This window comes from Anas platyrhynchos, chromosome 22, assembly GCF_047663525.1.
Source record: "Anas platyrhynchos isolate ZD024472 breed Pekin duck chromosome 22, IASCAAS_PekinDuck_T2T, whole genome shotgun sequence".
NCBI lineage: Eukaryota > Metazoa > Chordata > Aves > Anseriformes > Anatidae > Anas > Anas platyrhynchos.
In genome coordinates this window covers 3122137-3149735 of record NC_092608.1, presented here as the reverse complement: position 1 = coordinate 3149735, position 27599 = coordinate 3122137, and the positions used below count along the sequence as shown (strand labels likewise).

Here is a 27599-nt window from a genome sequence, read left to right as displayed (position 1 = left end):
ATTTTTATTAAAACGAGCACGTTTGCCTACTGAGATCTCCCCACCCCATTTCTCCCTGGCCACAGCCGTGTCTTTAGGCTCTGTCAAGCTTCATCAGAGCACGTTTGGCTTCCCTGCTGTGAACAGGGAGCTGTGCGTGTGCTGAGCTGAAGGCTGGGGTGAGAGGTGAGGTAAAGGGATGGCAGTGACACTCGGTTAACCACGGGAAGCATTCCTACCTGGGCAGCCTCCGCACAGCTCACCTCCGACTCTTTATCGCCCCGTGTTACTCATCCCTGAAACCTTGGGGCTTTTGATGTTGAGGTTCTCGTAGACGGAAGCTGATTCATCATCCACCCTGTCAGGACACAAAGCCTTGTCATGCCCGGCCTGGGCTTTGGATCCTTGCCCAGGGGCAGGTGGCCGGTCGGAAGCGGGGAATGACCCAACCAAGCTCCCTTTCTCCCTCCCTGGCCCTGACACTGGTTTGGGGCCCTGTTCTCTCGTCCTCTGGCTCAGCTGTCCCTCCGAGGTGTGAATCCAGCTGGGGAATAGAGCCTTGAGCCTTCCTCTGCGTGCCAGCCTTGCAAGGGTGCAACCTTCCTGCAGGATCAGTGCACACAGTTCCTGTTTTGTTTTTTTTTTTTTTTCCTATTTTTTTTTTTTTAATCTACATACCCAATTCTCCGGATTTTCCAAAATCTAATGGAAGGGAAGTGTCAGACTGGGTGTTAGGAAAAGGTTCTTCACCGAGAGCACTGGCACAGGGACGTGGTCACAGCCCTGAGCCCTTCAGGGTTTGAGAAGTGTTTGGACAACGCTCTCAGACACGTGGTCTGATTTTTGGGTGGTCCTGCGTGGAGCCAGGATATGGACCTGATGGTCCTCGTGGCTCTCCTCCAGCTCGGGATATTCTGTTATTCTCTGAAAGGGACACTACAAAGCAGCTCTGAGCACCTCTAGAGCCAATCTGACACCCAGCACCCAACTCGGGATGCCTGGAGCTGGCAGGACTGGCCGATTGGAGCTCCTTAACTCCATCCCTCACACTCCTCTCTGCCATCATTTACGCAGAGCTCCAGTTTCAAAGCCAAACCCTTGAAGCAGGACCCAGAGGACTCCTCTTTTCTTCCTTCAGGTTTTGCTGTAAAACTCCCCCAGTGGCTGCGATGCTGTTCCGCTCCCTAGCAGCGCAGAGCTAAGGCTGTGGGGCTGCAGGAATTGAAGGCTGGGTTTTTATTTCCCCCTTTCCTTTCCAAAGCCTGTGCAAAACTCCAAGACAGGAGGCGGGTGGGCTGCTCACAGCATGCTGACAGCGTGGTGGGATCACCTGCTTATTTTGAGGCACTGCCATCTGCCAGCCAGGAACAGGCTGGCAAGGGGTGGCTACTGGGGACTACACTGCAGCTATTCTCCTGCTGCTACGGGAATTTTTAGACCCAGCAGAGACATCCAGCTTACACAGACTGAGCCCGTGGCGAAGGAGGCTGCCCTTTGGCTCGGCCTTTTTCCATAGGAGAGTAGCCGATATTCAAGTAGTCTCGCTCTTTCCTTTTATTCCTCTGAAAGAGAAGGCAGAGACATTAAAACCCCGGTCAGAGCTGAGGCAGAAGAAAAGCCCTACAGCATCCCAAATCCAGCAGGGAGCAGTGGGTGCAGGATTTTTGTCCCAGTCCGAAGGCGGCAGGGGAAGTGGTCGCGGTGCCTGGTGTCCACCACAACCTGCCCCTGGATTTCCAACCAAGCTGAACAGGACTCACCTGTTCTTCTTCCAACCTCTTCTGCTCAGCCTCAATGAACTGCTGGACTGCCATGTAAACGAACTTGTACTGTGCCTCCGTCTGCACCATGCCCGAGCGCTGCCTGCGTACCATCTGGATAGTTTTGGGGATGTCGATATCGCAGTCCAAGCCTGCTCGAGGTGAGAGAGGGAGATTTGAGGGAGCGGCAATGGGGTTGAAAAAATTATTCATGCTTGTGTGGTTTAAGGAATAGGTTCCTAATGACCCCTGGAGCAGACCCAGAGCTGCCCACGGAGAGTGCTGCAATAGCGCTGGAGGTTCAGGTAAGGGTGGCAGCCCTCCCATCCAGAAGGGTTTGGGGGACTCCTCTCCAAAAGGGCTTCTGGAGTTACATGCCAATAAGAGAGGGCTGCCCAGGGAACCTTGAAATGTTGGCCCCATTGATGCCAAAAAGAAAATTCTCCCAAAAGAATGGCCCATGCGCACACCGACTACTTGGGGCTGGGGCACAGCTCAGCACTGCAGGGATGGAGCAACATTTCTTGGCTCACAGGCTACACAAAAGCCCCTCTCACCCCACATGCAGACCTGTCCTGTGTCCAAAATGAGTAAAACCCACTGCTGGGAGATCGTGGACCCCCTGCTTACACAAGAGCAGGGTTATCCCCTAAGAGGACAGGGTCAGGCAAACAGTGGAAGCCACGAGGTGTACATGGGGCCGTACCTTGCCTGTGGATAATATCCACCAGAATGTCTATCACGATGATGGTGCCTGTGCGTCCTATTCCAGCACTGGAGAGAGAAAAGGAAAAACGACTGCAGGAGGAGCCTTTGCCCTGTTGATCGTTGCAGCTCCCGCAGTCAGCCCCATCCCTGGTCCATCCCAGATGGATTTGGACGAACCCACCACCAGTTTGTGTGATAACCCAGCTGTGAGTAATGAAAGGAAAAGACACGAGGTTCCCCTTCCCCACGGCACTGCCCCGCTGGCTCATACCTGCAGTGCACTATGATCGGCCCCGTGTCAGGAATGCTTCGCTGTGCCCGGTTCACTTGGTCCAGAAAGCTGAGAACCCCTCCCGGCTCGTTGGGCACCCCGTGGTCCGGCCAGCTGAAATACTGATAGTGCTTCACCACCCGGGGACGCTCGTCCTGCGGGGAGCAGAGACCCACCGCCTGGTCAGGACACCCCTTCCTTCCTTTCTACTTAACAAAACCAAGGCAAAACGGCCCAGAACTTCAGCACTGGGTAAAAATCCCCGGGGTCTCTCAGCTCCAGGCCTTTCAAACAGGATTGGGACAGCAGCAGGGGACTCACCCTGTCCGTGCGCGCGATCTCCAGCTCCCGCAGGTAGTAGCCCTGGGCCTCGCGCTCGCTCACGTTGCGCACGCAGATGCAGCCGTACTCCTTGGCGCAGCCCTTGTCTGGCCAGTAGCGGAAACATTTGTTCTGCAGCAACGTGGGAGAGATGCTCGTTAGTGGGGAGCTGGGGAGGGACCCCCGAACGTCTCGCCGGGGACGCTGCTGCGCTCCGTGAGCAGCCCCAGGGTGAAGGTTTAAGGGGAACCACACGTTTCCTCGAGCTGTGCTGGGAAGGGGCAGTCCTAGAAGTGTTGCTTCATGGAATTCCTCTCCCCTTTTGCAAAAGCAGAGCTGTCCCAGCGGGGCTTGAAAGGCAACTTTCCTCCCTTACACAGCCTGTGACTCCCTCCCCTGCAAGGTCCCCATCATTACAGGCAGGGACCTGCAGCTGTCCAGGCAGGATAATGCACTCAGGTCGACCACCCAAGATTATTTCATTACTGATTCCACTTCATGTGCTTACACAAGCCCCTGCTAAGCACCCAGCCTGGCTCTGCACCACCCTTTCAAGCTCTGGCTTTGGGACTACTCCCTGCATCCAGCCTCACAGGCTGGCACGCGACATAGGTGACGTTCAGGCTTGGTGGTGGTGCTCACCCTGCCTCGCTCCACTTCCTTGGTTGTCATCACGATGACGTGGCTGTTCTCTTGGTACACCATGGTCCAGAAGTCGTTCACGGTGGTCTGCAGGCAGCCCTGGGTGGCTATGTAGATCTTGCAGTGCTCCGAGTTCCTTCCATCCTCAGGGATGCTCTGAGGAGCAAAGGGGAAGGGGGAAGAAAAGCCAACGAGACCAGAGTGAGGGATTGAGAATAGTTTAGCAGCAAAGCCAGCACACCTTGCCGGGCAGGATTTCTGAGCTAGGTGATTCTCCTCCACTCATTGCCCTCGTGGACAGGAGCCGCTCCCATCACCAGCTTCAGCAGAAGCTGATGTCCCCAACAAATGGTGCCAGCTCGCCACCAGGGGCTTCGTACGGAGCTGTAAGACATTTCTGAACCTGCACTCAAGCCACCTGGCAGCTGCAGAAGCTGGCTGGGATGAAGCGACCATGAAGGTTTCCCTAAGGCTGGTGCTAAAATGCCTCGGTGCTGCTGGAAATACACCTCCGGGCAGCTCTTCGCTTTCAGGTGACAATTATAATTTGACCTCAGAGATTATGGCCAGTGACAGAGTTTGGGACAGTCCCCTGGGACCTCCTGAGCAGGTATGGACAGGAGGGGATCGAGATCAACTCTTGGATGAGGGCAAATAGGATTTGGTAGAACGGTGAGATCCCTTGGGGATACGGCAGAAAAACCCTGACCATGGGGATGCAGATGGCTCCTGACAAGCTGCTCCCTCCAGATTTACACCAGTACTGCATCCCCACACCAGCAGCGGGGTGAAGACAGCCCCCCCGTGCTGCCCTCCCCTCCCCAGGTACCTTGATGTAGTTGGCGTTGATGTAGTCAGACCCAGGCACGCTCTCGTCCACGTCTCGGAGCGCCACCCGTGTGGTGTCGACTGGAGGAGAAGAGCCCGGAGTGAGCAGGGAAAGCAGCAGCCTCCAGCATCTCTTTTGGAGATTTTGGCTCTGCGTGACTTTGGAGCTGCACCGGAGCTCCATGAAACAAGCTCCCAGCACCAAGTGGATAGCGATGCACTGATTTCCCAAGCAAAAGGGTAACAAAGGGGATGGAGAAGGCCACGAGCTACCCAGACCACTCCCATGGGACACAGCAAACCTCTGTCCAGCTCAGCTATGATCAGAAAGCTCTGCTGGGTTAACTAGCCCTGGAGAAAAAAAAAACAAGCCTATATTCAGCGTCTCCTTACAGGGAAGGATGTTCTTGTAGCGATTCTTCGCCTTGTTCTCGGGTCGCTGTCCCTCCTTCCTGGGGTAGAGGAGCTTGCACTCCTGCTGCTGCAGCATCTGTGGGGCAAATCACACAAAACAAACTGTTCTGGGTAGAAAAGGGGCTCGGAGGCTCTCTCGGATAACTGCTTGGCTTCCCAATGCTACAAAGAGCAGAGCGGTGGCAGGAGAGGGCAGGGAGCCAGGGTGCAGCCTGGTGGGGGAGCTAATTGGGGGAGAAGGCACAGACCTCTGCAGGATGAGGAAGGAGAAACTGCCTCAGAAATAGAAAAAACAAGGGAAAAAAAGGACCAGGAAGCAACTCAGTTAAACACAGAAAACGGGGAAAGGAGCAACAGCACCACAAAGAGCTCTTCAGTGGGGAACCGCAGCACTGCCATGCAGGGATGACATTCTTCACTCGTAGGTACCAGTGGGACAGAGCACAGCAGCATCCCATACCTCAAACTCCTCCCAGAAGCCCTGCTTGGCCTTCTCGCTGTGATCTGCCATTTTGTTCAGCTCCTTCACCCTGTTCTCGATGTTGGCCGCGTTGATGCGCGTGGCATTGAATGGCTGAAAGACAGATGGAGACAGAAAAGAAATCAATGTAAAGAACAGGAAGACGGATCTCGTCCCTTGAAAAATCAGTTCCTGAATCCCAGGGGGTTCAGGCAGGAGCTGGGTCCATCCCTGAAATCTTTGTGGCAGGGGAGAGCCTGGACAAGAGGGAGAAGTGGCCAGCAGAAGGAGCTGGGGCAGACACGTGCACTCACCCAGGAGCTTGCACAAGCTCCAAACCAACACCTACGTGCTACAGCAGCCGTTACCTGCTTGAGATGAACCACGGCTCCAGATTTCTCCACCATGGGGTTCTTCTTATAGTGCTCCACCAGGTCCGTGAGCGTGTCAAACCTCTCTCCTCCTCCCACGTCGTACTTCCCATCTGGCTGCAGGAGGGCGACAGAAGCACGGTGAGGCTCGAAGGTGCCGGGTCACCCACCCGGGGAGGACAGCACATGGCCCACCTGGTAGTGGATCATCACATGGGTGACGTGGGGTTTCCTGTCCCCCGTCTCCATCTTATCCTCGTTTGTCAGCACCGACAGCACGAAGTCTCCCGGTTTGCTCTGGCTCTCCCGCACCAGAAAGCTGCCTGGCTTCCCCTTCTCCGTCAGAAGTTTCTCTGCCTCCTTGCCAGTGAGGTGCCCATGGTACCACCTGGAGAGCAGCGTTAGAGAGGAAAGTCAGCTCGGGAAGGTGCAAGAGCTGCACCGGCTGCTTGGGAAGATGCTGGTGGGACACCACCTCTGTGCTCCTGGTCCGGCTGCTCGCCCCCCTGGCATCACCAGATGGAGTGATTTTAGAAGTGACGTCCCTCTAATGCTTTACAATGTCACATCGGTACCTTGGCCTGAGGCTGGAAGAGGCAGGATTTTACTCAGCCCTCCAGCCAAACATGAAATGGCCTCAGGAGGTCGAACCACCACAGACAGTGAGCATTAGGGATCCATCCTCACCTAGGTCACCTAGGGATTTGTGGTGGAGCAGTAAGAAACATGATTCTGGTGGTTCTTACTGGAAGGTAGCTATGTTTTCCTCTATTTTTTTTTAATATTGAAGACAAACAGAATGCTTGGAGCCAGTAGACTGTACCAAACAGACAGCACAACCAATGCTGACCAGGAGCAACAGGCTTTGATGCAGTTTGGGAACAATTTTTGCACAGGTTCTCCTTGCTGTGGTCAGTGCCATCAGTCATCAGTCAGCGATGCTGAGCCTTTCAAATCCCCCTCCCAGCCATGCCAAACCTGGCTGGGAAGACCTTTAAAGAGCAAAATCCCTTCCTGCAGGCCTGAGGTCTGCACAGGAGCTGGATGGAGCAGCGCTGAGGTGGCTCAGTACTGCTTATGGCACTGCTGCTGTTCAGGGCCACGTCTCGGAAATGCTATGATCCTGACGCATCCCGCTATATTCTGACACCACCGTCATTTCTTATATTTAGAGGACTTGGAGCCTTTTCCCTCTCCTCTCCCCGGTGCTGTTGGATGTGTGGTCTGGAGCACAGACCTTTCTGGAGCTCCTTTGCCAAGCCAGCCTCTTCTTGGCGGCAGAGCAGGGGGAAACCCAGCCGAAGGGGCTTTCCACTTCTCCGCAGCTTCTTCTAACGTGAGTGGCTGCCCGGCTGCTGCCCACTGGGATTTGGGACTAGCAACAAAAACCCATGAGCTGGAGGGGATTCCCAGCGCCCCAGCTCTTGTCAGAGAGCATAGCTCACCTCTCCGAGGTGGGGTCCTGGCAGTTGAGGGGGTATTTCAGCTCGATGACGTTGCTGTTCTTCTCCCGCAGCAGCCCCTGCTGCTCGGTGTAGTACTGCACCAGCTCCGCAAGGGTGGCAAACTTCTCCCCTCCGTACAGGTCATAGTAATCCCCCGTGTTCTGGATCTTAATGTGCGTCACCTCGTCGTTCCTCCTGTGGACGGGAGGCAAACAAGGCTATAAGGGGGGCAGAATGGAAACCAGGAGGAATGCTCCCTGCTCATGCGGGTGCTGCTACAGGTACGGGAGCACCTCGGCCCCATTTTCAGCCAAGGTTTTTCAGCCCAGGATGGCCTCAGCACCTCCAAAACTCCCAGCCTGATCTGCTTCCCAGCCAGCCTGTAGAGAAGAGGTGAAAAATTCATTCCCTGCCTTCCCCTCTGCTTCCTGCACCACTTATCCTCTCGGCCAGATGAGGCTGCCACCTCGCTCTGTTTACAACAAACCATATTCTACATATGGGAGCACTTGCTGTCATCTAAATAGCCCTAAAAAAAAACAAGAGGCAGAAAAAAATCACCCATATTTGGCCTGGTATTCAGAAACCCTATAAACTACAGAAAGGGTTAATGTTTCCTCTCTCCAGTGATGCCCCTCAGGGAATACAGGGAGGTCTGGGGGGTGCCTTTATCAGCCTCCCCCCTCTGAAGGCCACCCCAACCTTCCTGAGAAGCAGGGTAATTGCATTTTAAATGCAATCAGCAGCAGTCCCCCCCCAGCCCAGCAGCCAGGGCTGGAAGCCCGTGGCTTGATGGACGAGCCGGGTCAGGGAGATTTGTAAATCTGGGCAAATTTCTCATTTTCTTCACCATGCCGAGCTGCTCCCAGCCTCTCTCAATTTGTTGCCAAAGCAACCACGACGGCGAGATGCAGGAGACCCGAGGTGGTGCGAGCAAGCCTATCAGGTCGGCCAGAAAAGCCGTTTCATGAAGTGTGAAATTAGAAATGCTACGGCGGTCTGTGCACAAGGTTAAATGGAAGAACGAGCTCTCCCAGCTGCGGTACCGCTCCCCGTTTCTGCAGCAGAGGGCACGGCCCCACGCAGGGCCCCAGAGCTGTGGCTGCCTTTAGGTACCTCCTGCCAGGGATTCTGCAACTTCCACCTGCCTCAAGGGTTTTAATAGCCACTAATTTTGCCTTTTGAGGGGCTTATTTGTTGTGGGGCCAAGCAGATTAAACACTGACTGCCCACTGAGATGTCCTAGAGCATGAGAGACGAGAGGAGGCCAAGGTGGAGCTGGGCAATGGGGTTTCTATATGCTGAGCCTCCCAGAGCCCACAAAAGCACTGGCAGCTCCACGTACCATCCTCTGGGACTGCCTTTTGCAGAGACACGGCCTGAGGCCAGCAGCACTCGTAGCCACATTCGAGGCACAGTGTCACGAGGTCCTTCCCAAAACGCTGCCCTGACAGATGGCCCCAACCCCATGCGCTCCGTCCCAGCTGCTAGCGAGGACCTCGTCAGCGTGTAACCCCTAATTGCGCTTAGTGCTCACGCAGCTCTTCTTGGATGCTTCGTTTGGCTCGGGTTGGGCATCGAGGTGACTTCCAATTAGCAGCACCCCAGGGGAAATGACCAGCCGAGCGTGAACGCAGACCGCATCCACAGCGCTACCATCACCCCGCAGCGGGGCAAAACCAGCAAGGGTCTGACAAACGGGGCCTGAGCTGTGAAAAATCGGCATCTGGGCCTCAACCGGGCACTCTGCCCCTGGTGGCAAGGGTTTTGGAGACTGGCCCAAGCCATGTACAGGACGGGAAGCACCGCGTGAGACATGGTTATCTCGTCCTGGCCCATCTGCTGAGCTCGGCCTAGCACCTCGCTTCAACCACCGCATCGCCGCGGCCTCCAGAGCTTGGCAGCGTTTGCATCTAGGGCACGAGCAGAGCTCACCAGATGGAAACGAGAACTGGCAGGGAAATTGAGAAGCCGCAGGAGGAGCTGGCACATGGCTTCAGCCAGCAGCCGGGCCTGGATGAAGCTGTGCTCGTGCCTCTTGGCCTGAGGCTCCCCAGTTCCCCGCGTCCCAGCCCCATCGCAGACCGACAAAGGCTCGGTTCACAGAGCCACCCCCACGGCCTTTGAGCACTTGGGGGATGAAAAGCAGGGGAATAATCAGGGTCATTCATCCCACCAGCCCCCAAGGTCAGGCTAAGCACAAAGGGCATTCATCGGCTCCCCTCTCCCTCCTTTTCTTCTCGCAGACCTCGCGTCACCTCTGCAGCCCCAAACGGGGCAGCACTGGGCTCCGCACCAGCAGCATCCACGATGCTGTGCCCTCAGCGTGCTGAATGGTGAAAGAAAGCACAAAAAGACACCCGAGCACCCAGCTGCCTTGTGCCGGAGGGCTCGGCTGCTCCGAACAGCTTTGTACAAGGATGTTGTGCTGTTTGGTCACAGCCACCAACATCTTGGGCGGCTTCAGAGGCAAGCAAGAGCTGCCTCTGTCCCCAGCAAAGCTTTTGTGTGCTATCAGAGCAGATTGCCATCCTCTCCAGGCTTTCAGCAGAGAGCTGTGTTAGTCCTAGAGAAGCAGGGAATCGAGCAGTTGCATCTTCACCTTCGCTATGCAACAGGCAATTTGCAACCCAGAGAGAAAAAGAGAGGAGCTCGTGCACAATCTCCCAGCAAGTCGTAGAAAAACTAGAAGCTGAAACTCCCCTGCCAGTCCCACGCTGCCCACAAGATGCTCATCCTTGCTTCAGCACCTTACTTCAGCCTTGCTTCACCCCTCTGGCACGTCCTCAGCAAAGGAAACATGTTCCAGCCCCATCCCAGCTCTGCTCTGTGCCATCTTCAATGCAGGAACTCAAGTGCCTGTTAGTATTCAGGAGCGAGTTGGCACCACATGCGGGATAATTTGGAAAAAATAATTCACTGCCACTCAACGCTATGAGCTCTAAAATGAAAACTGTTTCCCAAACCCATCCAATGTGCAATTTAAATACAAAATGAGAACATTTGTTGAATTGCTGCCTTTAGTTTACAATAAGCAGCAGAGTGGTTATTCCTGTCACAGTGCAAATAAGACCAGTTTTTCACGAACAGCACAACTCCTCCCTAGATATCCGGGAGTTTCCTGATCCAAAATATTCCAACTTGAGAATTTGAGTCTAACGTTTTCAGTCCACACTGCACAGACCACCAGTGCAGATGCAGTCTGCTCTTCTTTATAACGAAGTACAGTCAAGGACTTGGAAAAAACAAAAAAAAACAAACAAAAAACCAACCCTACCAAATAGACCTTTTTTTTTTTTTAATCACTGAAGGCGGAACCACCTCAAACGTCAGAAATACATTTCTCTGCATCCCAAGGAGTCTTTTTCAGTCATGTGCTTTTCCTGCCTGCGTCAGACAGAAGACCTAGAGCTTTATAGCACACGTGTATGACCCCTCTGATAAGATGCAAAAAGCAGCTCAAAAAAAAACCCAAACTGAACGATCCGCTTCCAAATAAATTCCAGCCACTCCAAGACAGGAGGAAAGGCTCGATGTAGCTGTCAGAGGAGAAGATGCTTTCTTAAGAGAAGAGAGGCCTTGTGATGAAAGCACTAGGCTAAGACACGATGCTCTGGTGCTGTCGAGTATCTCCTGAGCAAGGACTTTCAAAGTAAGCCAGGATCCATCATCTCTTTCCCAGCTGTACCACAAAGACCAGCGCTTCCTTTTGCTGGCTGGCCTAGCTTGGAAAAAGCAGCATCAGTCCTATCTCTCCCTAAATATTTGCACAGCCTCACAGAGCCTAAATCGGGTTGGTAGGTGCTGTTAGGACGAGACACAAAGACAAGTGCTTTAGAAGAGAGCCTCTCGCAAGCCTCCTTCCATTTTTCTCCAGACTCAGCCTGCTTCCTCTGCTGCATCTGGCTTGCCTGCAGGCAGCGACTCAACCAACGCAACCCGCCTGTGGTATTGATTTAGTCCTTTTTGTGGAGCACATACTCAACAGGACAAAAAATCTTCCTTCATTGCATGTCTTAACCTGTGCCCACAGTGCGTTTGTACATGTCTTTTAGGAAAAAAAAAGAACAAAACCCAGTCCATTTAAACATCAGAATGCTCGATGGAAGAGTTAATAGGGAAGCTGCTCTGGGAGAGCACAGCTCTAACACGATTTCGTTACCAGAAGCACACTTTGCACTGCATCCCATGAGCAAGGATGGGAACTGTTCCCATAAAACCCGACCCAGTGACCAAGTGAGCAGCGTCTCCTCGAGATGGTTCCTAAATGTCCTGGCATCCTCATCTCTGTTGTGCCCACAGGCCAAGCACTGCTCGGGCAAACTTTCAGGATGCCTCCTCCTTTTGTTCAAGCTCCTGTCCGATTTTCTGGGCTTAGGCAGCACTGAAATACCTCCAGAAAGCAGAGCTGCAGTGGCTGCACAGAACAAAACGAGACAGCTTGCATGTAGGCACAGCGCTTAGTACTGCTGCCGTACTCGGGATGACTTCTCCATCACCTCCACCTCCAGCCCAAGCTGCATCCTCCCCCTCTGCTGATGAGCTCCACATGTTTGCAAGGCAAAAAAAAAAAACAAAGCCTTGAGAGCACCAGCTGCTGTAATGGAAAAGGCTGAAAGGGTACAAAGGGCTAAAGAAAGGAAGGAGAATTAGACACGGAACTTCACGGAAACCTCCTCGTAACTTCTGCAGTGCTATTCCCTCGCTCCTCTTCTGGATACGCACCAGCACACGGGTCAGCTGGTGGGTGGTCTGCTCAGCCAACGCTCCAGCGCCTGCTTTCTTTGCAGCCCACGGCCTCTCTCATTAAGCTGCCTTTCCCCTCGCTGGCTCTCAGAAACCCTTGGAGGAGCTGGAAGGAGGGCGAGAGAAGAGGAAGAGGTTTTGCCTGCTCCCCTAAGAGCACTCTCACCCACCAACACGTTTATTTTAGGTGTTGTTTCAAAGATATCTGTAGTGTTCCTTTGTAAGCCTTTCATTATTTTTTTTTTTTGAAAGTTTTTTTTTGGGGGCATGTATTGCCCTGTCCAGATGCAATTCTAGGTGAGAACACCACCACACTGTCCCACCTGTACGTGTGTAATGTAACAGAGAAAGGCTCTCCAGCTTTCTGAGCCCTTAAATCTGCTCACTGTGTACTCTATAAGATGCTTTGGGGAATTAGAGCTGCAACACCTCTGCAGGTGTCTCGGGGCCATTGATTTCAGCGAGACAAGAGCACGTTGCTCAGATAAGTATAAGCAAAATCACTCCCTAACCAGGACGACGGGACAACCCCTGCCTCAAGCGTCAGGCCAGAGTGATGGCACGAGCCGAGGAGGGGTTTACTCGTAGGTAAAAGCAGTCGCTGAACATAAATTCTTTCCTCGTCTTCAATTCATGATGCCTCTAAGCTTTGTGTCATGTACAGTGTTTCCAGGAAGGCACGTGAAACGTGTCACGGCTGTGGGTTGCTGAGAACTGTGAGAACCGGTCAGACTTTCCACCAGGGTACAGCACAAGTGGGCTGGGGCGCTACAGGTCGGTGGCACGGCGTTAGGGCACGCCGTGCTGCTCTGCCCCGTGCTCTTCATGATTGAAGGGCAGTAGCTTTGAGGTTTTTACGACCGAAATGATGCTGTCGTTAAATATTTACTGCCACACAAGGATCACCCAGTGGTAGGAAGTGGCCCAGCCCCCCCGATAACCTGCTGCAGCGAGGGGTAAAGAGATAAAAGCACCAATAACGCTGCTCTGGGGCTCCCCGGGGGAGGCAGCGGGCTGAGACAGGGGGAAGGTGACAAACCACAGCAGCAGCAACGTGCGTGGTCTTCTCCTGAGTCACGGGATGGGGCTGAGGGACAGAAACTCTGCCAAGCCGTGGCGTGACTCCCCGGCAGAAGGCACCAGCCCAGCAATGCAGGCGTGGGCACGACTCGCCCGGCAGAGCGATTGACTCTGCTAATTCGGGGTAATTAGGCTGCTGGCTGGGGATCTGCCCACGTCACGACACCGCTGCACAGGCAAAACCTGCGTCTGCTTGCACATCGCCCGGCTGAGCGGGCGCTGTCAGGACTCACCGTATGGCCAGGCATCACCCTGACTCAGAACACGACTCGAGAAGAGCTCACGTGAAGCCAGCCCCCTGCTTCACCCCTATTCCCTCGCTGCTGCTGGCTCGAGGCAGCTCTCCGTGACCGAGTTTATTTCCCATACTAATTACGCAGTTTCCTGTCTCATTAGCTTGCAGCCACCTCTGATTGCAAGCTCAGAGCCATTGGGGTCGGAGCCCACCCCTGGCAGCACCCCACAATAGCTGGGCTGGGTCCTGCCCGCTGGGATGGATGCTCCATACCCCAATAGCTGGAGAGGAGAGAAGTGGCTGGGTGCGTTCCCCTGGCTAAAAAAAAAAAAAAGGCAGCACGGAAAAAATAAGGCAGCTGCAAACTCGCAGCAAGCTAAGAAATAACTGCACCTAGCAGACAGGGCAGGTTCTAGTCTAGAGATGACTGCAAGGGGGGAAATAAGCTTGAAGAGGGGGAAATAACTTGAAGGGGGAAGAAAAAAAAGCAAGAGATGCTCTGTCCCTGTCGTCATTTGCACAGCCTCTGCACACAGCGAGGCGGGAGGATGCATAAACTCACTGGGGTTTGCTAAACAAAACGAGGGTTGTTTAAATTAAACAGAAGCCACCAACAAAAAAAAAAAAAAAAAAAAAGAGAGGTCCAGCTACAAGTGCCTGGAGGAACCTCTGCAGAGCTCTTTCCCTGCGAGGCCCCAGCTGGATGGAAAGAGCTCAGCCACAACCTCCTCCTCCTCTCATTTTGGGGACGTGCTGGGTCAGCACTGCTCGTTGACTCCTGTCCCCCCCGCCAGCTCTACCTGCTCATCGCCTGCACCAAGGCCATCAGCAGAGCTGCAGCTCTCCTTTTCCAAGAGCTTTGCTCCTACGGGACACCAGAGCAAGGTGCACAGCCCAAGGTGCACCACGCGGTCCTGCTCCCTTATGGGGTCTGCACGGGATCCCCTGATGATTCATTCCTGCTGGGACCGAAGATGCTCTTCCCAGAAATTTAAGCACGTTGCCTCCCCTCCTCTGGCATCGAAGGCCCCAAAAGCACACGCAGCAATCTGCTACCAGCTGCTTACCTGACAGAGAGGGTGAAATCCCCGGGGTTGCTCTTGCTGGGCCGAGCCAGAAAGCTGCCATGGACGCCCCTGGTCAGGAGCAGCTTCTCTGCCTCGATGCCGCTGATGTTGGGATGAAACCACCTGCAGAGGGACAACGGGACGTGAGCTACGTGAGTAGCAGCCCATGGGGCCGATGCCATCCTCCTGCCCACGGGGCTGGCACCGTCCCTCCACCCACCAGCTCCCCATGGCAGCAACCCCCCCAAAAAAACCCCACTCATGTGTCACAGGGCAGGAAACCTCAGATATCCACCAGGAGAGACCTCTTTGCTCTGCCCTCCTCTTCCTCGGAGTGCGAGCCCCGCAAGCTTTCTGCAGCGCCCCTCTATAGGAAGCCACCAGATGGTTTTTGACTTTTTTTTTTTTGGGTCCAGGTCTGATCCCAGCTGGCTGGGCTCAAATCGATTTGCTGGCAGATGGGCTGACCCCAGGAAAAGTCCCGCATCTCCCCGAGGGCACTCGAGGCATTTCTTTAAGGGCTGCTGGGTGGGTTTTACAGCAGAGGACCCGCAAAAAGAAAAGCTCCACCATCAAGAGCACTGAGTTTTTCAGTCTCCTAAGCAAGAGCACAGCCTCAGCCCTTCAGTCTCCGTGCTAAAATCCCCTTACAAAGAGGGGATGCCCTGGCTGGGGAGAAAAAAGGGGTTCCACTGAGACCCCAGCAAGACAGAAAGCCGTGCTCCGGACTGCAACACGAGGCAGGGACGAGCCCTGACACTACAAAAGGGATTTTAATTGCTGGAGCAAACCCAACGACTTAGTTGCATCTCATCCAAGGCAGCTTTGCCTCTCCGGCTCAAGATGAAGCAGCTGCTCCTCAACCCCTCAACAGCTGGAGTTGAAGCTGTGGCGACACAATCACCTTTCCCGTGAGCACAGAGGAAAAAAAATGACCCAAACCGTGCCGCCGCTGTGCCAAAAAAGCACAATTCTCTGCAAGGGACCAGCGCACGGCCCAGGGAAGGAGGCTGTTTGCACGGGGCTGGAAAGCATTAGTGCACGGACGTAATGGGATGGCCTAGGAAAGAGGCAGCTGACCCGCAGGGAAAAGATGTTTCATTTATATTGCACGCTGCTTGAAGGCAGTCTTTGTGCTTTCAGTGTCATCAAACCAGCGACTGCCCTCGCTTGTGATGCTATCAGCCTCGATCAAGTTCTCTTGATGGAATCACAAGGGCTGGTGTTTCCCCACGGCTTTAACGCGTGATAAATATGCAGAGCGCCTTAATGATTTCCCACGTGGCACCAGCTTCGTGGCTCAATTTTTCAGAAGCCACCGAGAATCCACTGCCTAAATGCCAGGCTCTTTTGAGTAATCTCACGACCCACACACAGGCTGAGCTCGGCTCGGAAATTCTCTCCCACTTTCGCTCCAGCGCCGGCAGCCGTTTCCACGTGGCACCGCTGCGATGTTCCTCCTGAGCAAAGAGGAGAGGAGCCCTGGCTGACACTGCAGCAGAGCTTTCCGAGCCCTTCTGGGCAACACCAGCTGCAAGAAAATTAAGCTGCAGTGGCTCTGAGCCCTCTTTGGAGAGCAGGATGAGAGCGCACGAGTTCCTGCACAGGCGGACGGGTCGGCGGCACCACCTCTCAGCCCGGCGGCTCGAAACCGCAGCGCTGAATTTTCCAAGCAAAGCGAAACGCGGCCCTCGAGAGAAGCATCTCTGGAAATTGTGAGTAAGCTAGCTTCTTGCACACAGCTGTCCCGGGGCTCGGAGCAGCTGACACGCCGTCCCCACAAAGGGGTTTGTGACTCGGTCTCGATTGCTGCAGGGAAATGCGCAGCCCAGCATCTTGCCTGGGGAAACACACCCCAAGACTGGATCTACAAACATAAGCGCGCTCGTCAGAGTGTGTTTGTCTCCGTGATACACAGAGAAAAGGTCGAGAAATGTCACGGCCTCCTCCACAATTTGGGATTTCCTCCCTCACACCGCAACCCAAACAGTTTTGATGAAAGATCCTTGAGCTCTGGAGGAAGGCGGCGCCGTTCGGAAAGGGCCACGCAAGCAGATGGCAAGCAGGGCTCCCGGCGCTTCCGAGCCTCGTGTTCCCGACATCACCAGTGACACCCTTTTATAAACCCACCCTGCACAGGGCCGGCACTTAACTGCTCTGCAAAACTGCTGCTGGCACGGGAACGGAGCCTCTAATGGAGCTTAATGGAGCTCGGGGACACGGCGGAGTTGCCGAAAGCGACGCAGAACGGCAAAAATAACAGCGCAGCGCGGCAGGAAAAAGCCAAGACAACATCGTGGGTAAAGCTGTAGGAGGAGAGCCCTGGCAGGCACGTACTGGCAGCCACAAGCGTGCTCTAGGGCTGAAAATATCTGGGTTGGTGTGACAGCAGTGCCGGAGGGGTGCTCAGCGCTCAAGGGTTGCCACCATGGGAACCACGCACACCTACACATCGTCCCCATCCCCGTATTGCTCACGAGGGCATCAGGACCTCGTGGCTGCCTCCCAAAACAGAAGGATGGGTGTTTGGGGAGGGGGGAAGGTTACCCATCACCTTTGGGGGCAGATCTGGGGGCCTGTCGGCTTTGATGCGCTCTTGGTGCCACCAAACAGAAACCTCACTGCTGAACGCCTTTTTTCTCCATCACTCCCACTGCTTGGACAGGGACCAAAGCATACAAGCACACACAGGCCGCTTGTTATTTAGCTCGCAAGAAGCACAAACAATGGGCTGGGGAGAAAATCTCCGCAGCCCTCGCAAGGAGGAGAAGGCAGGGAGGCAGCTTCCAAATCCCGAAGCAAAACAGAGAAGAGGAGGAACAAAAAATGGGGAAAACAAACCTCTGTAAACATCAGTTTGTACCTCTCCCCTGGCTCTGCAGAAGAAAGAAAACCTGGGGAAAGGGATGGTTTCAAACTCAGGGTCGTCTCGATTTGGGAATCCCAGCTCTGAAATCCATCACTTTCTCCCTGGAGGCTTTTCTGCCCGGATTACATGGAAGTGAGCAAAAACCACGAGGTTTGTCCCAGCGCAAATCCTCGCCCCTGCTGCAGCTCCGAGCTGCAGACAACTCAAATCCACCTCTCCCCCTCCCAGGATCTTCTGGCACACCTATTCCCAGCTGTCAGCCCTGCTCCTGTAAACAGCGGATTAAAAACTGAGAGCAAGACCGGCTAAAACAGGATTTGAGGCTCTTTACGGCTGTTTTTCACAACGTTTTTATACCAAAGCGCATTTGTTGGTAAGCAAAACCAAGCCTCAATGCAGCAGGGGAGAAGCAAGCACCAACCCTGGTGGAGGGAGGGCACCAAAACCAGCACAGAGCAAGCACCAGGCTTCGAGTCCAACCTCCTGTGCTTATATTTACATGCTGAGCTACAACATTTTGGGAAAAAATGGGAAAAGAAAAGCCAACAAAGAGGATCCAAAGCAGATCCCCGACCTAGGAGAGCAAAAAGGGTTGTTATTAACATCAATGGCAGCTAATGACAGGCGTTAGCGTGCAGCCCTTCGGTCCCGAGCTGTTTTGGGGAGCTGAGTCACGCCTGAAGAATTGCTTTAAATAAAAAAAAAGGGGATCTCGCCACTTTTCATGCCTCCTGCTACAAGTCAATGTGCGCCCTGCCTGCTGCAGGCAGCGCTGCCTTCTTGGAGAGGAACGAGTTTCCCTTCCACCCGCCAAGCCATCTAGAATAAAACTTGAATTAAAAATATAGAGATAACAAGTGCCTGTCAGGAACCAAAGCTAGACAAAAAAAATCTTTTGAAATAAAGAGAGAAAGCAGGCTTGCACGCAGCGTTAGGTGCCCAGGACTGCCTGCTGGGACGTCGCCCAGGCTGCCCGGGGGCTGGGATTCAGATGGGAATTGCCAGTGCGTGGTGGGAGCTCAGACATCAGCCTGGGCTGACTTACACCAGGCCACACGGCACGTTCAGAAGCAGCAAGCACGCTCTGATAACCACCAGCATGCAAGCAAAGCCCACATGAAAAGCCTGGTGTGAGCACAGGTGGGATGTGCTCGGAGCATCCCTCCCCTGCCGGGAGCCCCCACGGCACAGCTCCAGCTCCTAAGGGCTGCCCAGCACCCCAAAATGCTCCCGTTTCAGACCTACACAAGCAAATGTAGGCTCAGGACAGCTTCTCCAGCTGGGTTTTACCCACTGGAATAAAAGGGCAAACCCTCAATGGGTGATTGCCCCCACACAGCAAGGGCTCGATGCGATGGCACCGAGGCGAGGGGCACAGCAGTCCCCGGGGTGGGAGCAGGGCTCCAGCAGAGGCTCTGGAGAAGGAAACCTTCCTGCACATTAAAAATTCCCCCCTAATTTCTCTTTCATTATTGACGAGGTCCACGCAGCGTTACTCATTTCCTCCCGACCACACACGCATCACGCTTTTTTTCTGCCGCAAGCGCAGCCTGGCGCCTTGGGACAGAGCGGAACAGAGAGTTCACAACACTGTCAGACCCTCGGAAACGTATAAAACCAGGCATTTTGATAAGCCTTGCCGGGAACCCCTGTATTCTAAACACGGTTTTTTGTTAGGCTTGGAGAAGATCAAAGCAAACGTGGCTCAAGAGCCGCCACCTACGCGCCGCGTGTGGTTAGCGCTGGGTGGCTGAACACCACGGGGACCTGGCTGGCCGAGGGGCTGGCAAAGGGGGATGAGGGGACCAAAACCCTCAGGTTTCCCCCCCAGGAGCTGTTGGTGGCCCTGTTTTGCTGGGAGAAGGCAGGGCAGGATGAGGACCCAGCAGCCAAGCAGATAAAGGAGCGGCGCTTCTTCCAGCAGAGAAACAGGGAGGTGGGCTGGGGAGAGCTGGTGTCACTGAGGGCACCGACCCTGCTTCCTATTTAGCAGCTAGGAAGGAAGGAAACTTCAGAGCTGCGTAAAGGATCCCTGCGCTGATTTTCTGCTTAAAGGGAGGAGGAAGAGCCATCAGTTTGTGTTTGGGCGCAGCTGAGACGCTCCCTTCGGTGCCAAACATGAAGCAGACGCAGAGCGTGAGCTCTCACCATGCAGTTTAAGCAGCATTGGTGCTGAGACAGGCACAGAATTCACTCTCTGCAAGGTTTTTAATCCTTGGAACAGTCCTAAAGGGTGCAAACATCTGGGCTGAGTGAACGATGCTGTCCTGTGCCCGCAAGAGCCCTACGGAGGGCGAGGAACACCCCTGGCTTGGAGAACCAAGCAATAACTCCTCTTTTTGAGGGATATCCCCAGAGCTTTGCCCCAGACCCTGCTGCCTCCAGGCGCAGCGAGGCTCAGCACAGCACCGTTTGCTCTCTACGGCTTTGCAGCTCCCCAAAGAGCAGCAGAAATTCGTGTGGGTCTGAGGAGCTCATGGATTACCTGGGGGCATAGAAGATGCTCAGGGTCACCTCGCCCAGGCTTTTATTTTGGATCCACCAGGGCTGAAAGTTTCCTCTGCCCAAAATACAGGCACCCCAATAAATTGTTTGGCAGACGGGGACTCATTCTGCAGCAGCTCCAGCACCAGGGGGTGATGCTGACACCGACTCCCCTGCGAGGAGCCGCTGAGCAAGATGCTAAAATATTGGCCATGGGCAAAAACCTACGGCAAGGTGACATAGCACATCCCAGATGGCTGGAAAAAAAATCGAATAAATAAATAAAAATGACAGCCCTTCCTAAAGGGATGAAAATAAGCAGCTGCACGTTAGCTGGGGAGGGGCTGCACTCATCCTGCTCCATTACGGCTCAATTTAGCGAGTTCTCCTGGTGTTTCTGTACCAAATTATCAGTGTTCACGTCTTCATTGAAAGCTGCTCTCCACGGGCACGCCTGCATGCAAAGCATCTCGCAAACCCTCCTCCGTTGTCTCTGGTCTGGCTCAATCCAAGCCCCAGCAGAAGCCTCGTTACGCCGAGCAGAGCCCCCGGGGGGGGCGTGCTAAATAAACGTACCCCGCACACATCCCCCTCGCTGCCACGTACAGGTAAATATTTTCCTTTTCCTAAAGCAATTAGCGCTGTGACGGCTCGTCATGCCGCCGCACAACACCTGACATCCCCCAAGACTGCTGGAAACAGCTTTGAAACCACCCCCAAAATTCTCGTTGCATTTCCAAGTCGGCGCATCCGTTTCCGAAGCAGGTGCACGAGGGTCTTGCGAGCCTTCCCCTAGTCTTTTTCCAGAGCATTTCCTAATGGATTCCTGTCTCAGGCGAGAATAATTTCTCTGAGGGGGGTATAACACTCGATTTTCACCAATTTTTACTACGATGGAGATGCCTGACATCCCTTTAGCTCATTGGAGCCCAACCTGTGCGCAAACCAAGTTCTCAGCACCAGCTCAAAGCAAACTGCACGTTTGTGCAGCAGCTCTGGCATGCCTCCCCCCCCATGTTTAAAGATTTAAGGCTGGTTTAAACATCTTTTTTTTTTTTTTTTTTCCATAAAACTTCAAGGCGTATGGTTAGTGAGAGTGTGTGCACAGAGGGACTTCCCCAGAGAACACAGCAGCAGAACAACGCAGACACCGTGTCGGAGAGGAGGGACCGGCAGCGGCGGGCACAGCCAGCATGGCACCGTGGGTTGGGCTAATTAACATCCTGCTAATCAGCCCAACCACCTTCATTACACGGCTCGGGTCATAGGAGGTCTCGCCCTGCTCCAAAGTAGCGGGAGGGCCAGGGAAATGACCCAGAGCCCTGGTTCTGGGCACTGCAGCCCTGGGGAAGTCCCCGGTGCTGGTTTCAGCAGCCTCAAGGGACAAGCGGCCAGGCTGCCCTTCCCCTCCCAGCATTTTTGGGTGGCTTTTCCAGCCAGTGGCCATGCCAGGACCCAACACCAAGGCACGAGCAGCTTCCCCACTGCACTCAGCAGCCCCTGGATGGGGCTGGACCCTCCTGAAACCCCCCCAGCCCTGCTGCAGGACACCCCACGGGGCAGGGGACATCCCCGGCCAGGACACCCCACTGATACCTGAGCTGCAGCAGCGTACCCAGAGCTCCTCCACGGCACGCTCAGAGGGTTTTTAACCCAACCCCACGCGTTGTGCTTGGAAACTTTGGTTTGGAAACGGCACAGCCAGGAATGGTTTCACTCACAGCTCCTCGGAGCTTTGCCATGAACATCACACACCGGGCACAGAACCTTGAGGCAAAGCAACTGGGTTGAACTGGAGAGCAGCAGCACCTCGCCATGGCACCAGCTTCACGAATTTGTCATTTAGTCCATGTTCGAGCCCGAGTACCCGCAGAAGGGTCCCCGGGCACAGTCCCCAGCCGCCCCCTGGTTGTCCCAAGGCAGGAGAGTGCACACGCAAAGCCCAAAGCCAGCAGCACCAGCAGGCACGAGCTCTCTCCTCCAGCCCTTGCAGAGGTGTAGTAGGATGCGGCTCCCTCCTGGCAGCAAGCTGCTGCAGACGAGTTGATTTCCCAGCTCCGGAGACCCAGCTGGCATTAAGTTAATTACTATAAATCCACATCTGTCCCATCTCCGTGCCACGCGCAGGAGGCTGCGCTCATCCTCTCCCTCTGATTCAGCCCCTTTATCTGCATTGTTCCAGTCCCTGCTTGCCATTGGCACCTCTTCCTCTCTTTTTAGGTCCTGTCCCATTCTTCCTCCTCCTGATCCATCCACCCCCCACCTCCCAAAAGCAGCAAAATCCTGTCCGTAACTAGCAGCCCGTCAAAGGCACACGTCAGTTCCTCTGCCTGGGATGGACGCGGGTACAAACTCAGCCTCCAGAGGGCCTGGCACATAAAATCAAACCATTTAGGTTGGAAAAGACCTCTGGGATCAGCCAGTCTGACCCTAAACACAGGGCCAAATAGCTATTTCCAGAAGAAAAGCCAGAAAAATGTTAAAAAAAATAATAATAAATAAAACCTGCAGATGCAGGCACTCCCTTCTTGGTGAGCGCTTCTGCCCGCTGCGCAGGGCGCATCATTTTTGTCCTGTACACTGAAGGAGCCGGGGTGAACTTTACAGACAAAAGGTCACGTTTTCATGCTTCTCACTAGATAGTCACGATGCCCGCCTTACCATGGGGACAGAAAACAAGGGGGACAAAACAGTCATCTTGGGATTTTTCGCTTTGACCCAGCCAGCGCTCGCCAGGCGGAGCTGAGGCACCTCCACCAGCAGCCTCCTGCTGATGGCAACGCCTGGGGCACAGGGATGCTCCTCGTGCCACCTAGCAGGGACCAACCATGGGCACCTGCACCAGAGCAGGGCCACGGAGGAGCAGCTAGGAGGATTTTGTGCCGTGGGGCACGCAAAACGCCCCGTTTCTGACATCGGTTCATCCGCATGCCCAAAGGGTGGCTCAGAGGAGAGGCTGATTTCGGAGCATCGCTGTCTCCAGCAGCCAAATCCAGGCTGGGCCATACCCAAAGGCCACCAGGCTGCCTCCAGCCACCCCAGCACACGCAGGCAAAGCCCTCAGACAGCCCGGTCCTATCTCCGAGGCTTCCTCGCAGCCCATCCCACAGCGCCGATATGGAAAACCTCGTCCACCATCACCTCTTGCACCCCGCAGATAAAGGCCTGATGGCGGCACGGAGAGGAAACCACGGGCAAAATTAAGATCGGGGGGGGTACAAAAATACATCTTTGAGGATGCCAGTTTGTTCTGCAGGGCTAGAGCGAACAGCAAGGCGGTGGAGCATGCGAGCTGGCCTTCAACTGTTGCGAAAAGCTGAGCTGCGCCGTGCTCTTTGCATGGCTGCATGAAGGATGTGAGAGAGACGGCACCTGCCTGCTGCCTTCCCCTCGTCCTGCTCCAGCGAGTGGCTTTCAGCAGCATCACTGCACCTGCCCTGGTCCCACTGGGTCCATTTCCTCCCAGGAGACACGGGCTGTGCGCCCTGGTGCACGTGGGCAAGAAACGAGAGGCATTACGGCCGTGTCCGCCACCACCCTGGTCTCAAGATCTGCAAATATTGGGTCTAGCAGCTCGGGTCCCGAGCACAGCAGCTCGCAAGGACTCGAGGATTCAGACATCGCTCAGCCCTTGCTGAGGGCAGGTCCCCTCTGTAGCTGCAGGGAGAGATGCCTCGAGGAGAGAGCAAGCCCCTGTCCTTCCCCAGGGTGCCAGGTGAGAAGGGAAAGGGGAAAACCTGACCCCATGTTGCTGTAGGGCATGGCATTGTACCCTCTGTGGCAACACAAAATTCATAACCTGGCCGGAGCAAAGCACCTGAGCATCTCGGGATGCAGCAGACGTGGCACATCTATATCTGTCAGTGGTGTTTCTCCCCTTTCCTAATAAAATAGAAATTGGATATAAGCAAAGGGGCAACTCCAAAATGAGTTGGGCTGCTCGGAAAACCAGCCACACACACAAACACAGCCCCTCTTTGCTCCAAGGACGCGGGTCAGGCTTGCAGGACACACATGGTTTGGGTGGAAGGGCGTTACACAAACCTTAAATTAACTCAATTTATTCGACCTGTGTAACTGAGGCTCAGGGCAGAGGCTGCAGGGCAAGCCTCCTGCCCACACCTCCTCGGAGGGTGCTCCGTGATAAAGGATAAATCTTACAATGTGTCCCCTTGCCACCTCCTCCTTCAGATTGCTCGTACCAGAAGGGATTTGGCTCTCAGCTTAACAGCTGGTGAAGCACAGGTCTAAAACAGCCAGGGAGATAAAACTCCACATCTCTAGGCCACCTGCAGCAAAGAACCAACCCCATCCCAGACCAAGCACCACGGATGCTGGCACCCATCCACCTGGCAGCTCTGCAGGGGGACATTGGGGTCCCGTTGGTGCTCCAGCTGGCACAAGTCACCGCCGATCGAGCTGCAGGAGGAGAGCCGAGTGCCCCAAGGGCACGGTCTCTCATTGAGGCACTTTGGGTTTGTTTTTAAAGAAAGCAGAAGAAACCCATACAGGATACGCACGGTGCTAATTTCCCCCTTCGGCGTCCAAATATTTGCTCACCTCAGAAATCAGCAGGCTGCTTCCTCAAAAATGTGCCCTGCTGCCAAGGCAGCTCCTTCTCCTGCAACCCCGCCAAGCTCCGTGCACGGCTGTGGGTGCGCTGGCTCCATCCCTCCTGCCTCTGCTCGCAGGGGGACGGATCCTTTGGTCCTTCCCTGCCTGAACAGAAGAGGCAATCCCAAACATTTGGAGGCTTTCTGGGGCGGGGAAAGGCTGCTGGTTTGAAATCCAGCATGCATTTTATTCCTGCTGATGTCTAAACCCTGGCTTTGCCAGCTGGAGCGCTCAGGTACCGCAAAGCTTTCCACGCCCCGGGCTCGGCGCACACCGCGCGGATGGAGAGGAGAGGGATGGTGACACGAGACCGAAACCGCTGGGGGGGGAAAAAGGTACAAGCTGTGCCTCTTCTCCATTTCCACAGGATGGGAGAGGCAGATCCAGCTCTGTCTGGCCGCCCTGCACCTCCACACCCAGCCGTACCCACCTGCACCCGCAGCAAGCCGGGAGCTGGGGCTCCTCCAAGGCGCCCGGAGGATTTACACCCAGGCTCCCTTAATTAAACGAGGTGTAGCTGCGTCCCTCCAGCTGCTCTGGATGGAGGCACCAGCCCCCCGAGGTGTGGGAGGTGATTTTTTTCAGCTGCAGCTTCCACGTTTCCTGAATTAGCTCCCCAAATTGAAATTAAATTGAAGCTCAAGCTGCCTTGGCATCGGGCTCTGTGTTAGGACCACCGTAAAAACGCGCTGTGCTTTACCCCTCAGCCAGGCATTACCTGCTGGTCCAAAAAGGTTTGATAGGAGGAGAAATATTGCTTGAGCTTCCCCCGTTCGTGGAAGTTTCCTGGCCTGCCCATTGCAGATGTTTTTGTTCTCACAAAGCGAGCTAAAATTAAATTGCAGGCCCACCTGCCAGACTGTTGGGGCATTAAAAATACACAGCTCTATCTCACCAGCCAGCAACGAAACCAGCCCAGCTGCTGTCTGAGTGACAGCCTTCCTCCCGGAGCAGGAAAGAGTTTGTTTAGCTCTTCGCTGTGACCCAGCGGAGCAGAACACACCCAGGGCAGAGAGGAGAAGCTGAGAAATCAGTGAGTGGCACCAGGTGGGCGAGGGGGCTGGAGGAAAGCCTCGGGATGCTCCGGCCAAGGGACCATTTCGCACCCCTACCCAGAGCCTTCCACGTCTCTTATGCCTTGAACAACCCCTCCCTGCTCCACAAAACGCCCTTCTCTCTAAATTTGGCTCGTTTTATAACCACAAAATTCAGCCAGAGGTGCCCAGCCCCCCTGGAAGACCGGTGCCCCCGTGCCGGCAAGGTGGCCGGCAGCACCCAAAGGCACGGCACACCAAGAGATAAGCGAGCAAGCATCCAGGCAGCCTTGCTAACAATGCAATACACGATACAGATCTAATAACAACCCCGAAATAACCCACTGCTCGCTGGGGTAACCTCTCCCGGGCACCTCCAGCCTTATCAGCGAGCCCTGTTAATAATTGGGGTGATCACGCTCATGAAACTGCTCGCACAGTGCCGGAGCCAGCACGAGGAGAAAGCCACCAGCACCCGAGAGACGAGGGGTAATTTCCAGTGGAGAATCTTACACGGCTGCAGAGACCTTGCCAGCTAACGAGCGCTGTTAATCACCGTGCCCACGCTTTTGTTAGTAGCTTCACACAGAACCAGAGGTTTGCTTGCGACCCAAGCGCCGCAGACGACCTCCACGCCGCGTCCCCATCGCCTTGCTCCCGCTCAGATTTCCCATCTCCAAAAAAAACAGAGACACGCCGAGCAGACATCCTACCTCACCATCCCTGGCCAAGGCTCCTGGCCCCGCGGAGAGATTTCCTCGGTCCCCAGAAACCACAGGAGAGCTCGAAAAGGCCAAAAGGGTCGCGGGGTACGGGAGGTGGGGACGGCTTGGTTAGGACGTCCCAGCCTCCAGCATCCCCCGCAGGGCTGGCCGAGGTGGCGGAGCAAAGAAGTGACAGCGAGTTATTTACCCAAAAAAAAAAAAAAAAAAAAAAAAAGCTTGTTCTGGACGGGAGAGGGGGAGGAGAGAAGAAAAGGAAGTCATCTCCTCCTCTTATCAGCACCAGCCCGGCAGCTGTGAGCTGCGTTTTGGTGGGGACTGGGAGGGCAAGCGCCACGCGCATGGGGTGTGTCGGCTGGGGGGCAGCCCAAACGGCAGGAAAAAAGAGCAAAAAGGGAGGGTAACGGGCAAAGTGGCATCCCTTGGAGGTCCTGTATGTGGACAACACCCCCCCACCCCGTTACATCTTCCTCCTGCAGGGGATTTCTGCCCCGGCACCAAGTGGCTCTGCACGACTCACAGACGGGGGCTGATCCTGCCAGGGATGGGGCTGCCACACACCCTCGAGAGGAACAAGGGTCTCAGGACGGTCAGATGTCCCCAGGCATCTGTTGATTTGGGGGATTTCGAATTTAAGCTTAAGAAGCTGTCCCTGACCTGGTTTCTCTGCCATCCAAGGTGGGATTCGCAAGGTAGGATTGACCCCGAGGCACCCGGGCTGGAGACCTCGTAGAAGGGATTTCTGCAGGACGAGGAACACGACAGCCCTACAAACTGCACGGCAGGACAAAACCCTTCCCCTGCCCACATCCTCAGCATCCTTCCATTACCAGCTTCCTAGGGCAGGAGAAACAAGACCTCGGCTATCCTGCGGGCAGGCAACCCACTAAATACACATCCATGGAGGCATTAAACATCCAGGAGCACGGCTGAGCCTCGAGCCCATTATCCTACAGCCACTCAGCACAATTAGGGCTGCTTTGTGGCTAGCCCTTAATGTGCCAGCAGAGCAGCTGGGGCACGGAGGAGATGGGGATGACAACAGCCCCAACCGCAGCGCTCCAGCCCAGCCCTTGGGGGGGGGTGGCAGGGAGGAAATGCCAGGCGGGGCTGGGATCACCCCCAGCCGGGTGGGATTGCACCCAAAGCACCCAGCTGGGCCCAGCAGGAGGTGGAGAGCACAACCTCAAAGCCCAGGGCATTGGAGACGTGACACTGGGATCAGGATCTGCGTCCCCAGGCCAGCCGGTGCTTTATAACGCACGGCACTTCCCCCCTTCCACAACGCCACCCCCAGCGATGGGCAGGAATCAGAGATGCTGGAGATAAAAGCTGTGAAAAGGGGGGAAAAAAATAGGTTATGTTGTATTAGCCTCCTGTGGAAGTCCTTTTCCACAGTAGGTCTTACCCAAACGTGGTTGGATAAACCACCAGCGGGGCTCTTCTCCCTGTCCTCACCCAACCTCGCACCCGAGCCCACCCCCTTCAAATCCCAGACCCGCCGCATCCCAGAGATCAGACGGGACGCCAAAAATCTACCCAACCCCTC

At 54.9% G+C, this 27599-nt stretch overlaps 1 protein-coding gene and 1 long non-coding RNA gene across 2 annotated transcripts in view; both read right to left on the bottom strand.

The window, feature by feature from the left end:
- LOC101789439 (tyrosine-protein phosphatase non-receptor type 11) overlaps positions 1 to 27599 on the bottom strand; it is a 36681-nt gene that overhangs the window by 1613 nt on the left and 7469 nt on the right. The window contains exons 2-15 of the mRNA XM_027443081.3: positions 14328 to 14450; positions 7200 to 7394; positions 5950 to 6142; positions 5752 to 5871; positions 5384 to 5497; positions 4903 to 4999; positions 4511 to 4590; positions 3682 to 3837; positions 3040 to 3171; positions 2719 to 2873; positions 2446 to 2513; positions 1740 to 1891; positions 1441 to 1541; positions 219 to 337 (exon numbers count right to left, since the gene is read on the bottom strand). Of these exons, the coding sequence (XP_027298882.3) occupies positions 253 to 337; positions 1441 to 1541; positions 1740 to 1891; positions 2446 to 2513; positions 2719 to 2873; positions 3040 to 3171; positions 3682 to 3837; positions 4511 to 4590; positions 4903 to 4999; positions 5384 to 5497; positions 5752 to 5871; positions 5950 to 6142; positions 7200 to 7394; positions 14328 to 14450 (1771 nt within the window). The 3' untranslated portion in view covers positions 219 to 252. The remainder of the gene's footprint in view (positions 1 to 218; positions 338 to 1440; positions 1542 to 1739; positions 1892 to 2445; positions 2514 to 2718; positions 2874 to 3039; positions 3172 to 3681; positions 3838 to 4510; positions 4591 to 4902; positions 5000 to 5383; positions 5498 to 5751; positions 5872 to 5949; positions 6143 to 7199; positions 7395 to 14327; positions 14451 to 27599) is intronic.
- LOC139999262 (uncharacterized) lies at positions 21606 to 25225 on the bottom strand. The gene is made up of 3 exons (XR_011804616.1): positions 24725 to 25225; positions 24241 to 24613; positions 21606 to 23562 (listed from the first exon to the last, which is right to left on the bottom strand). It is a non-coding gene; the product is annotated as an uncharacterized lncRNA (long non-coding RNA).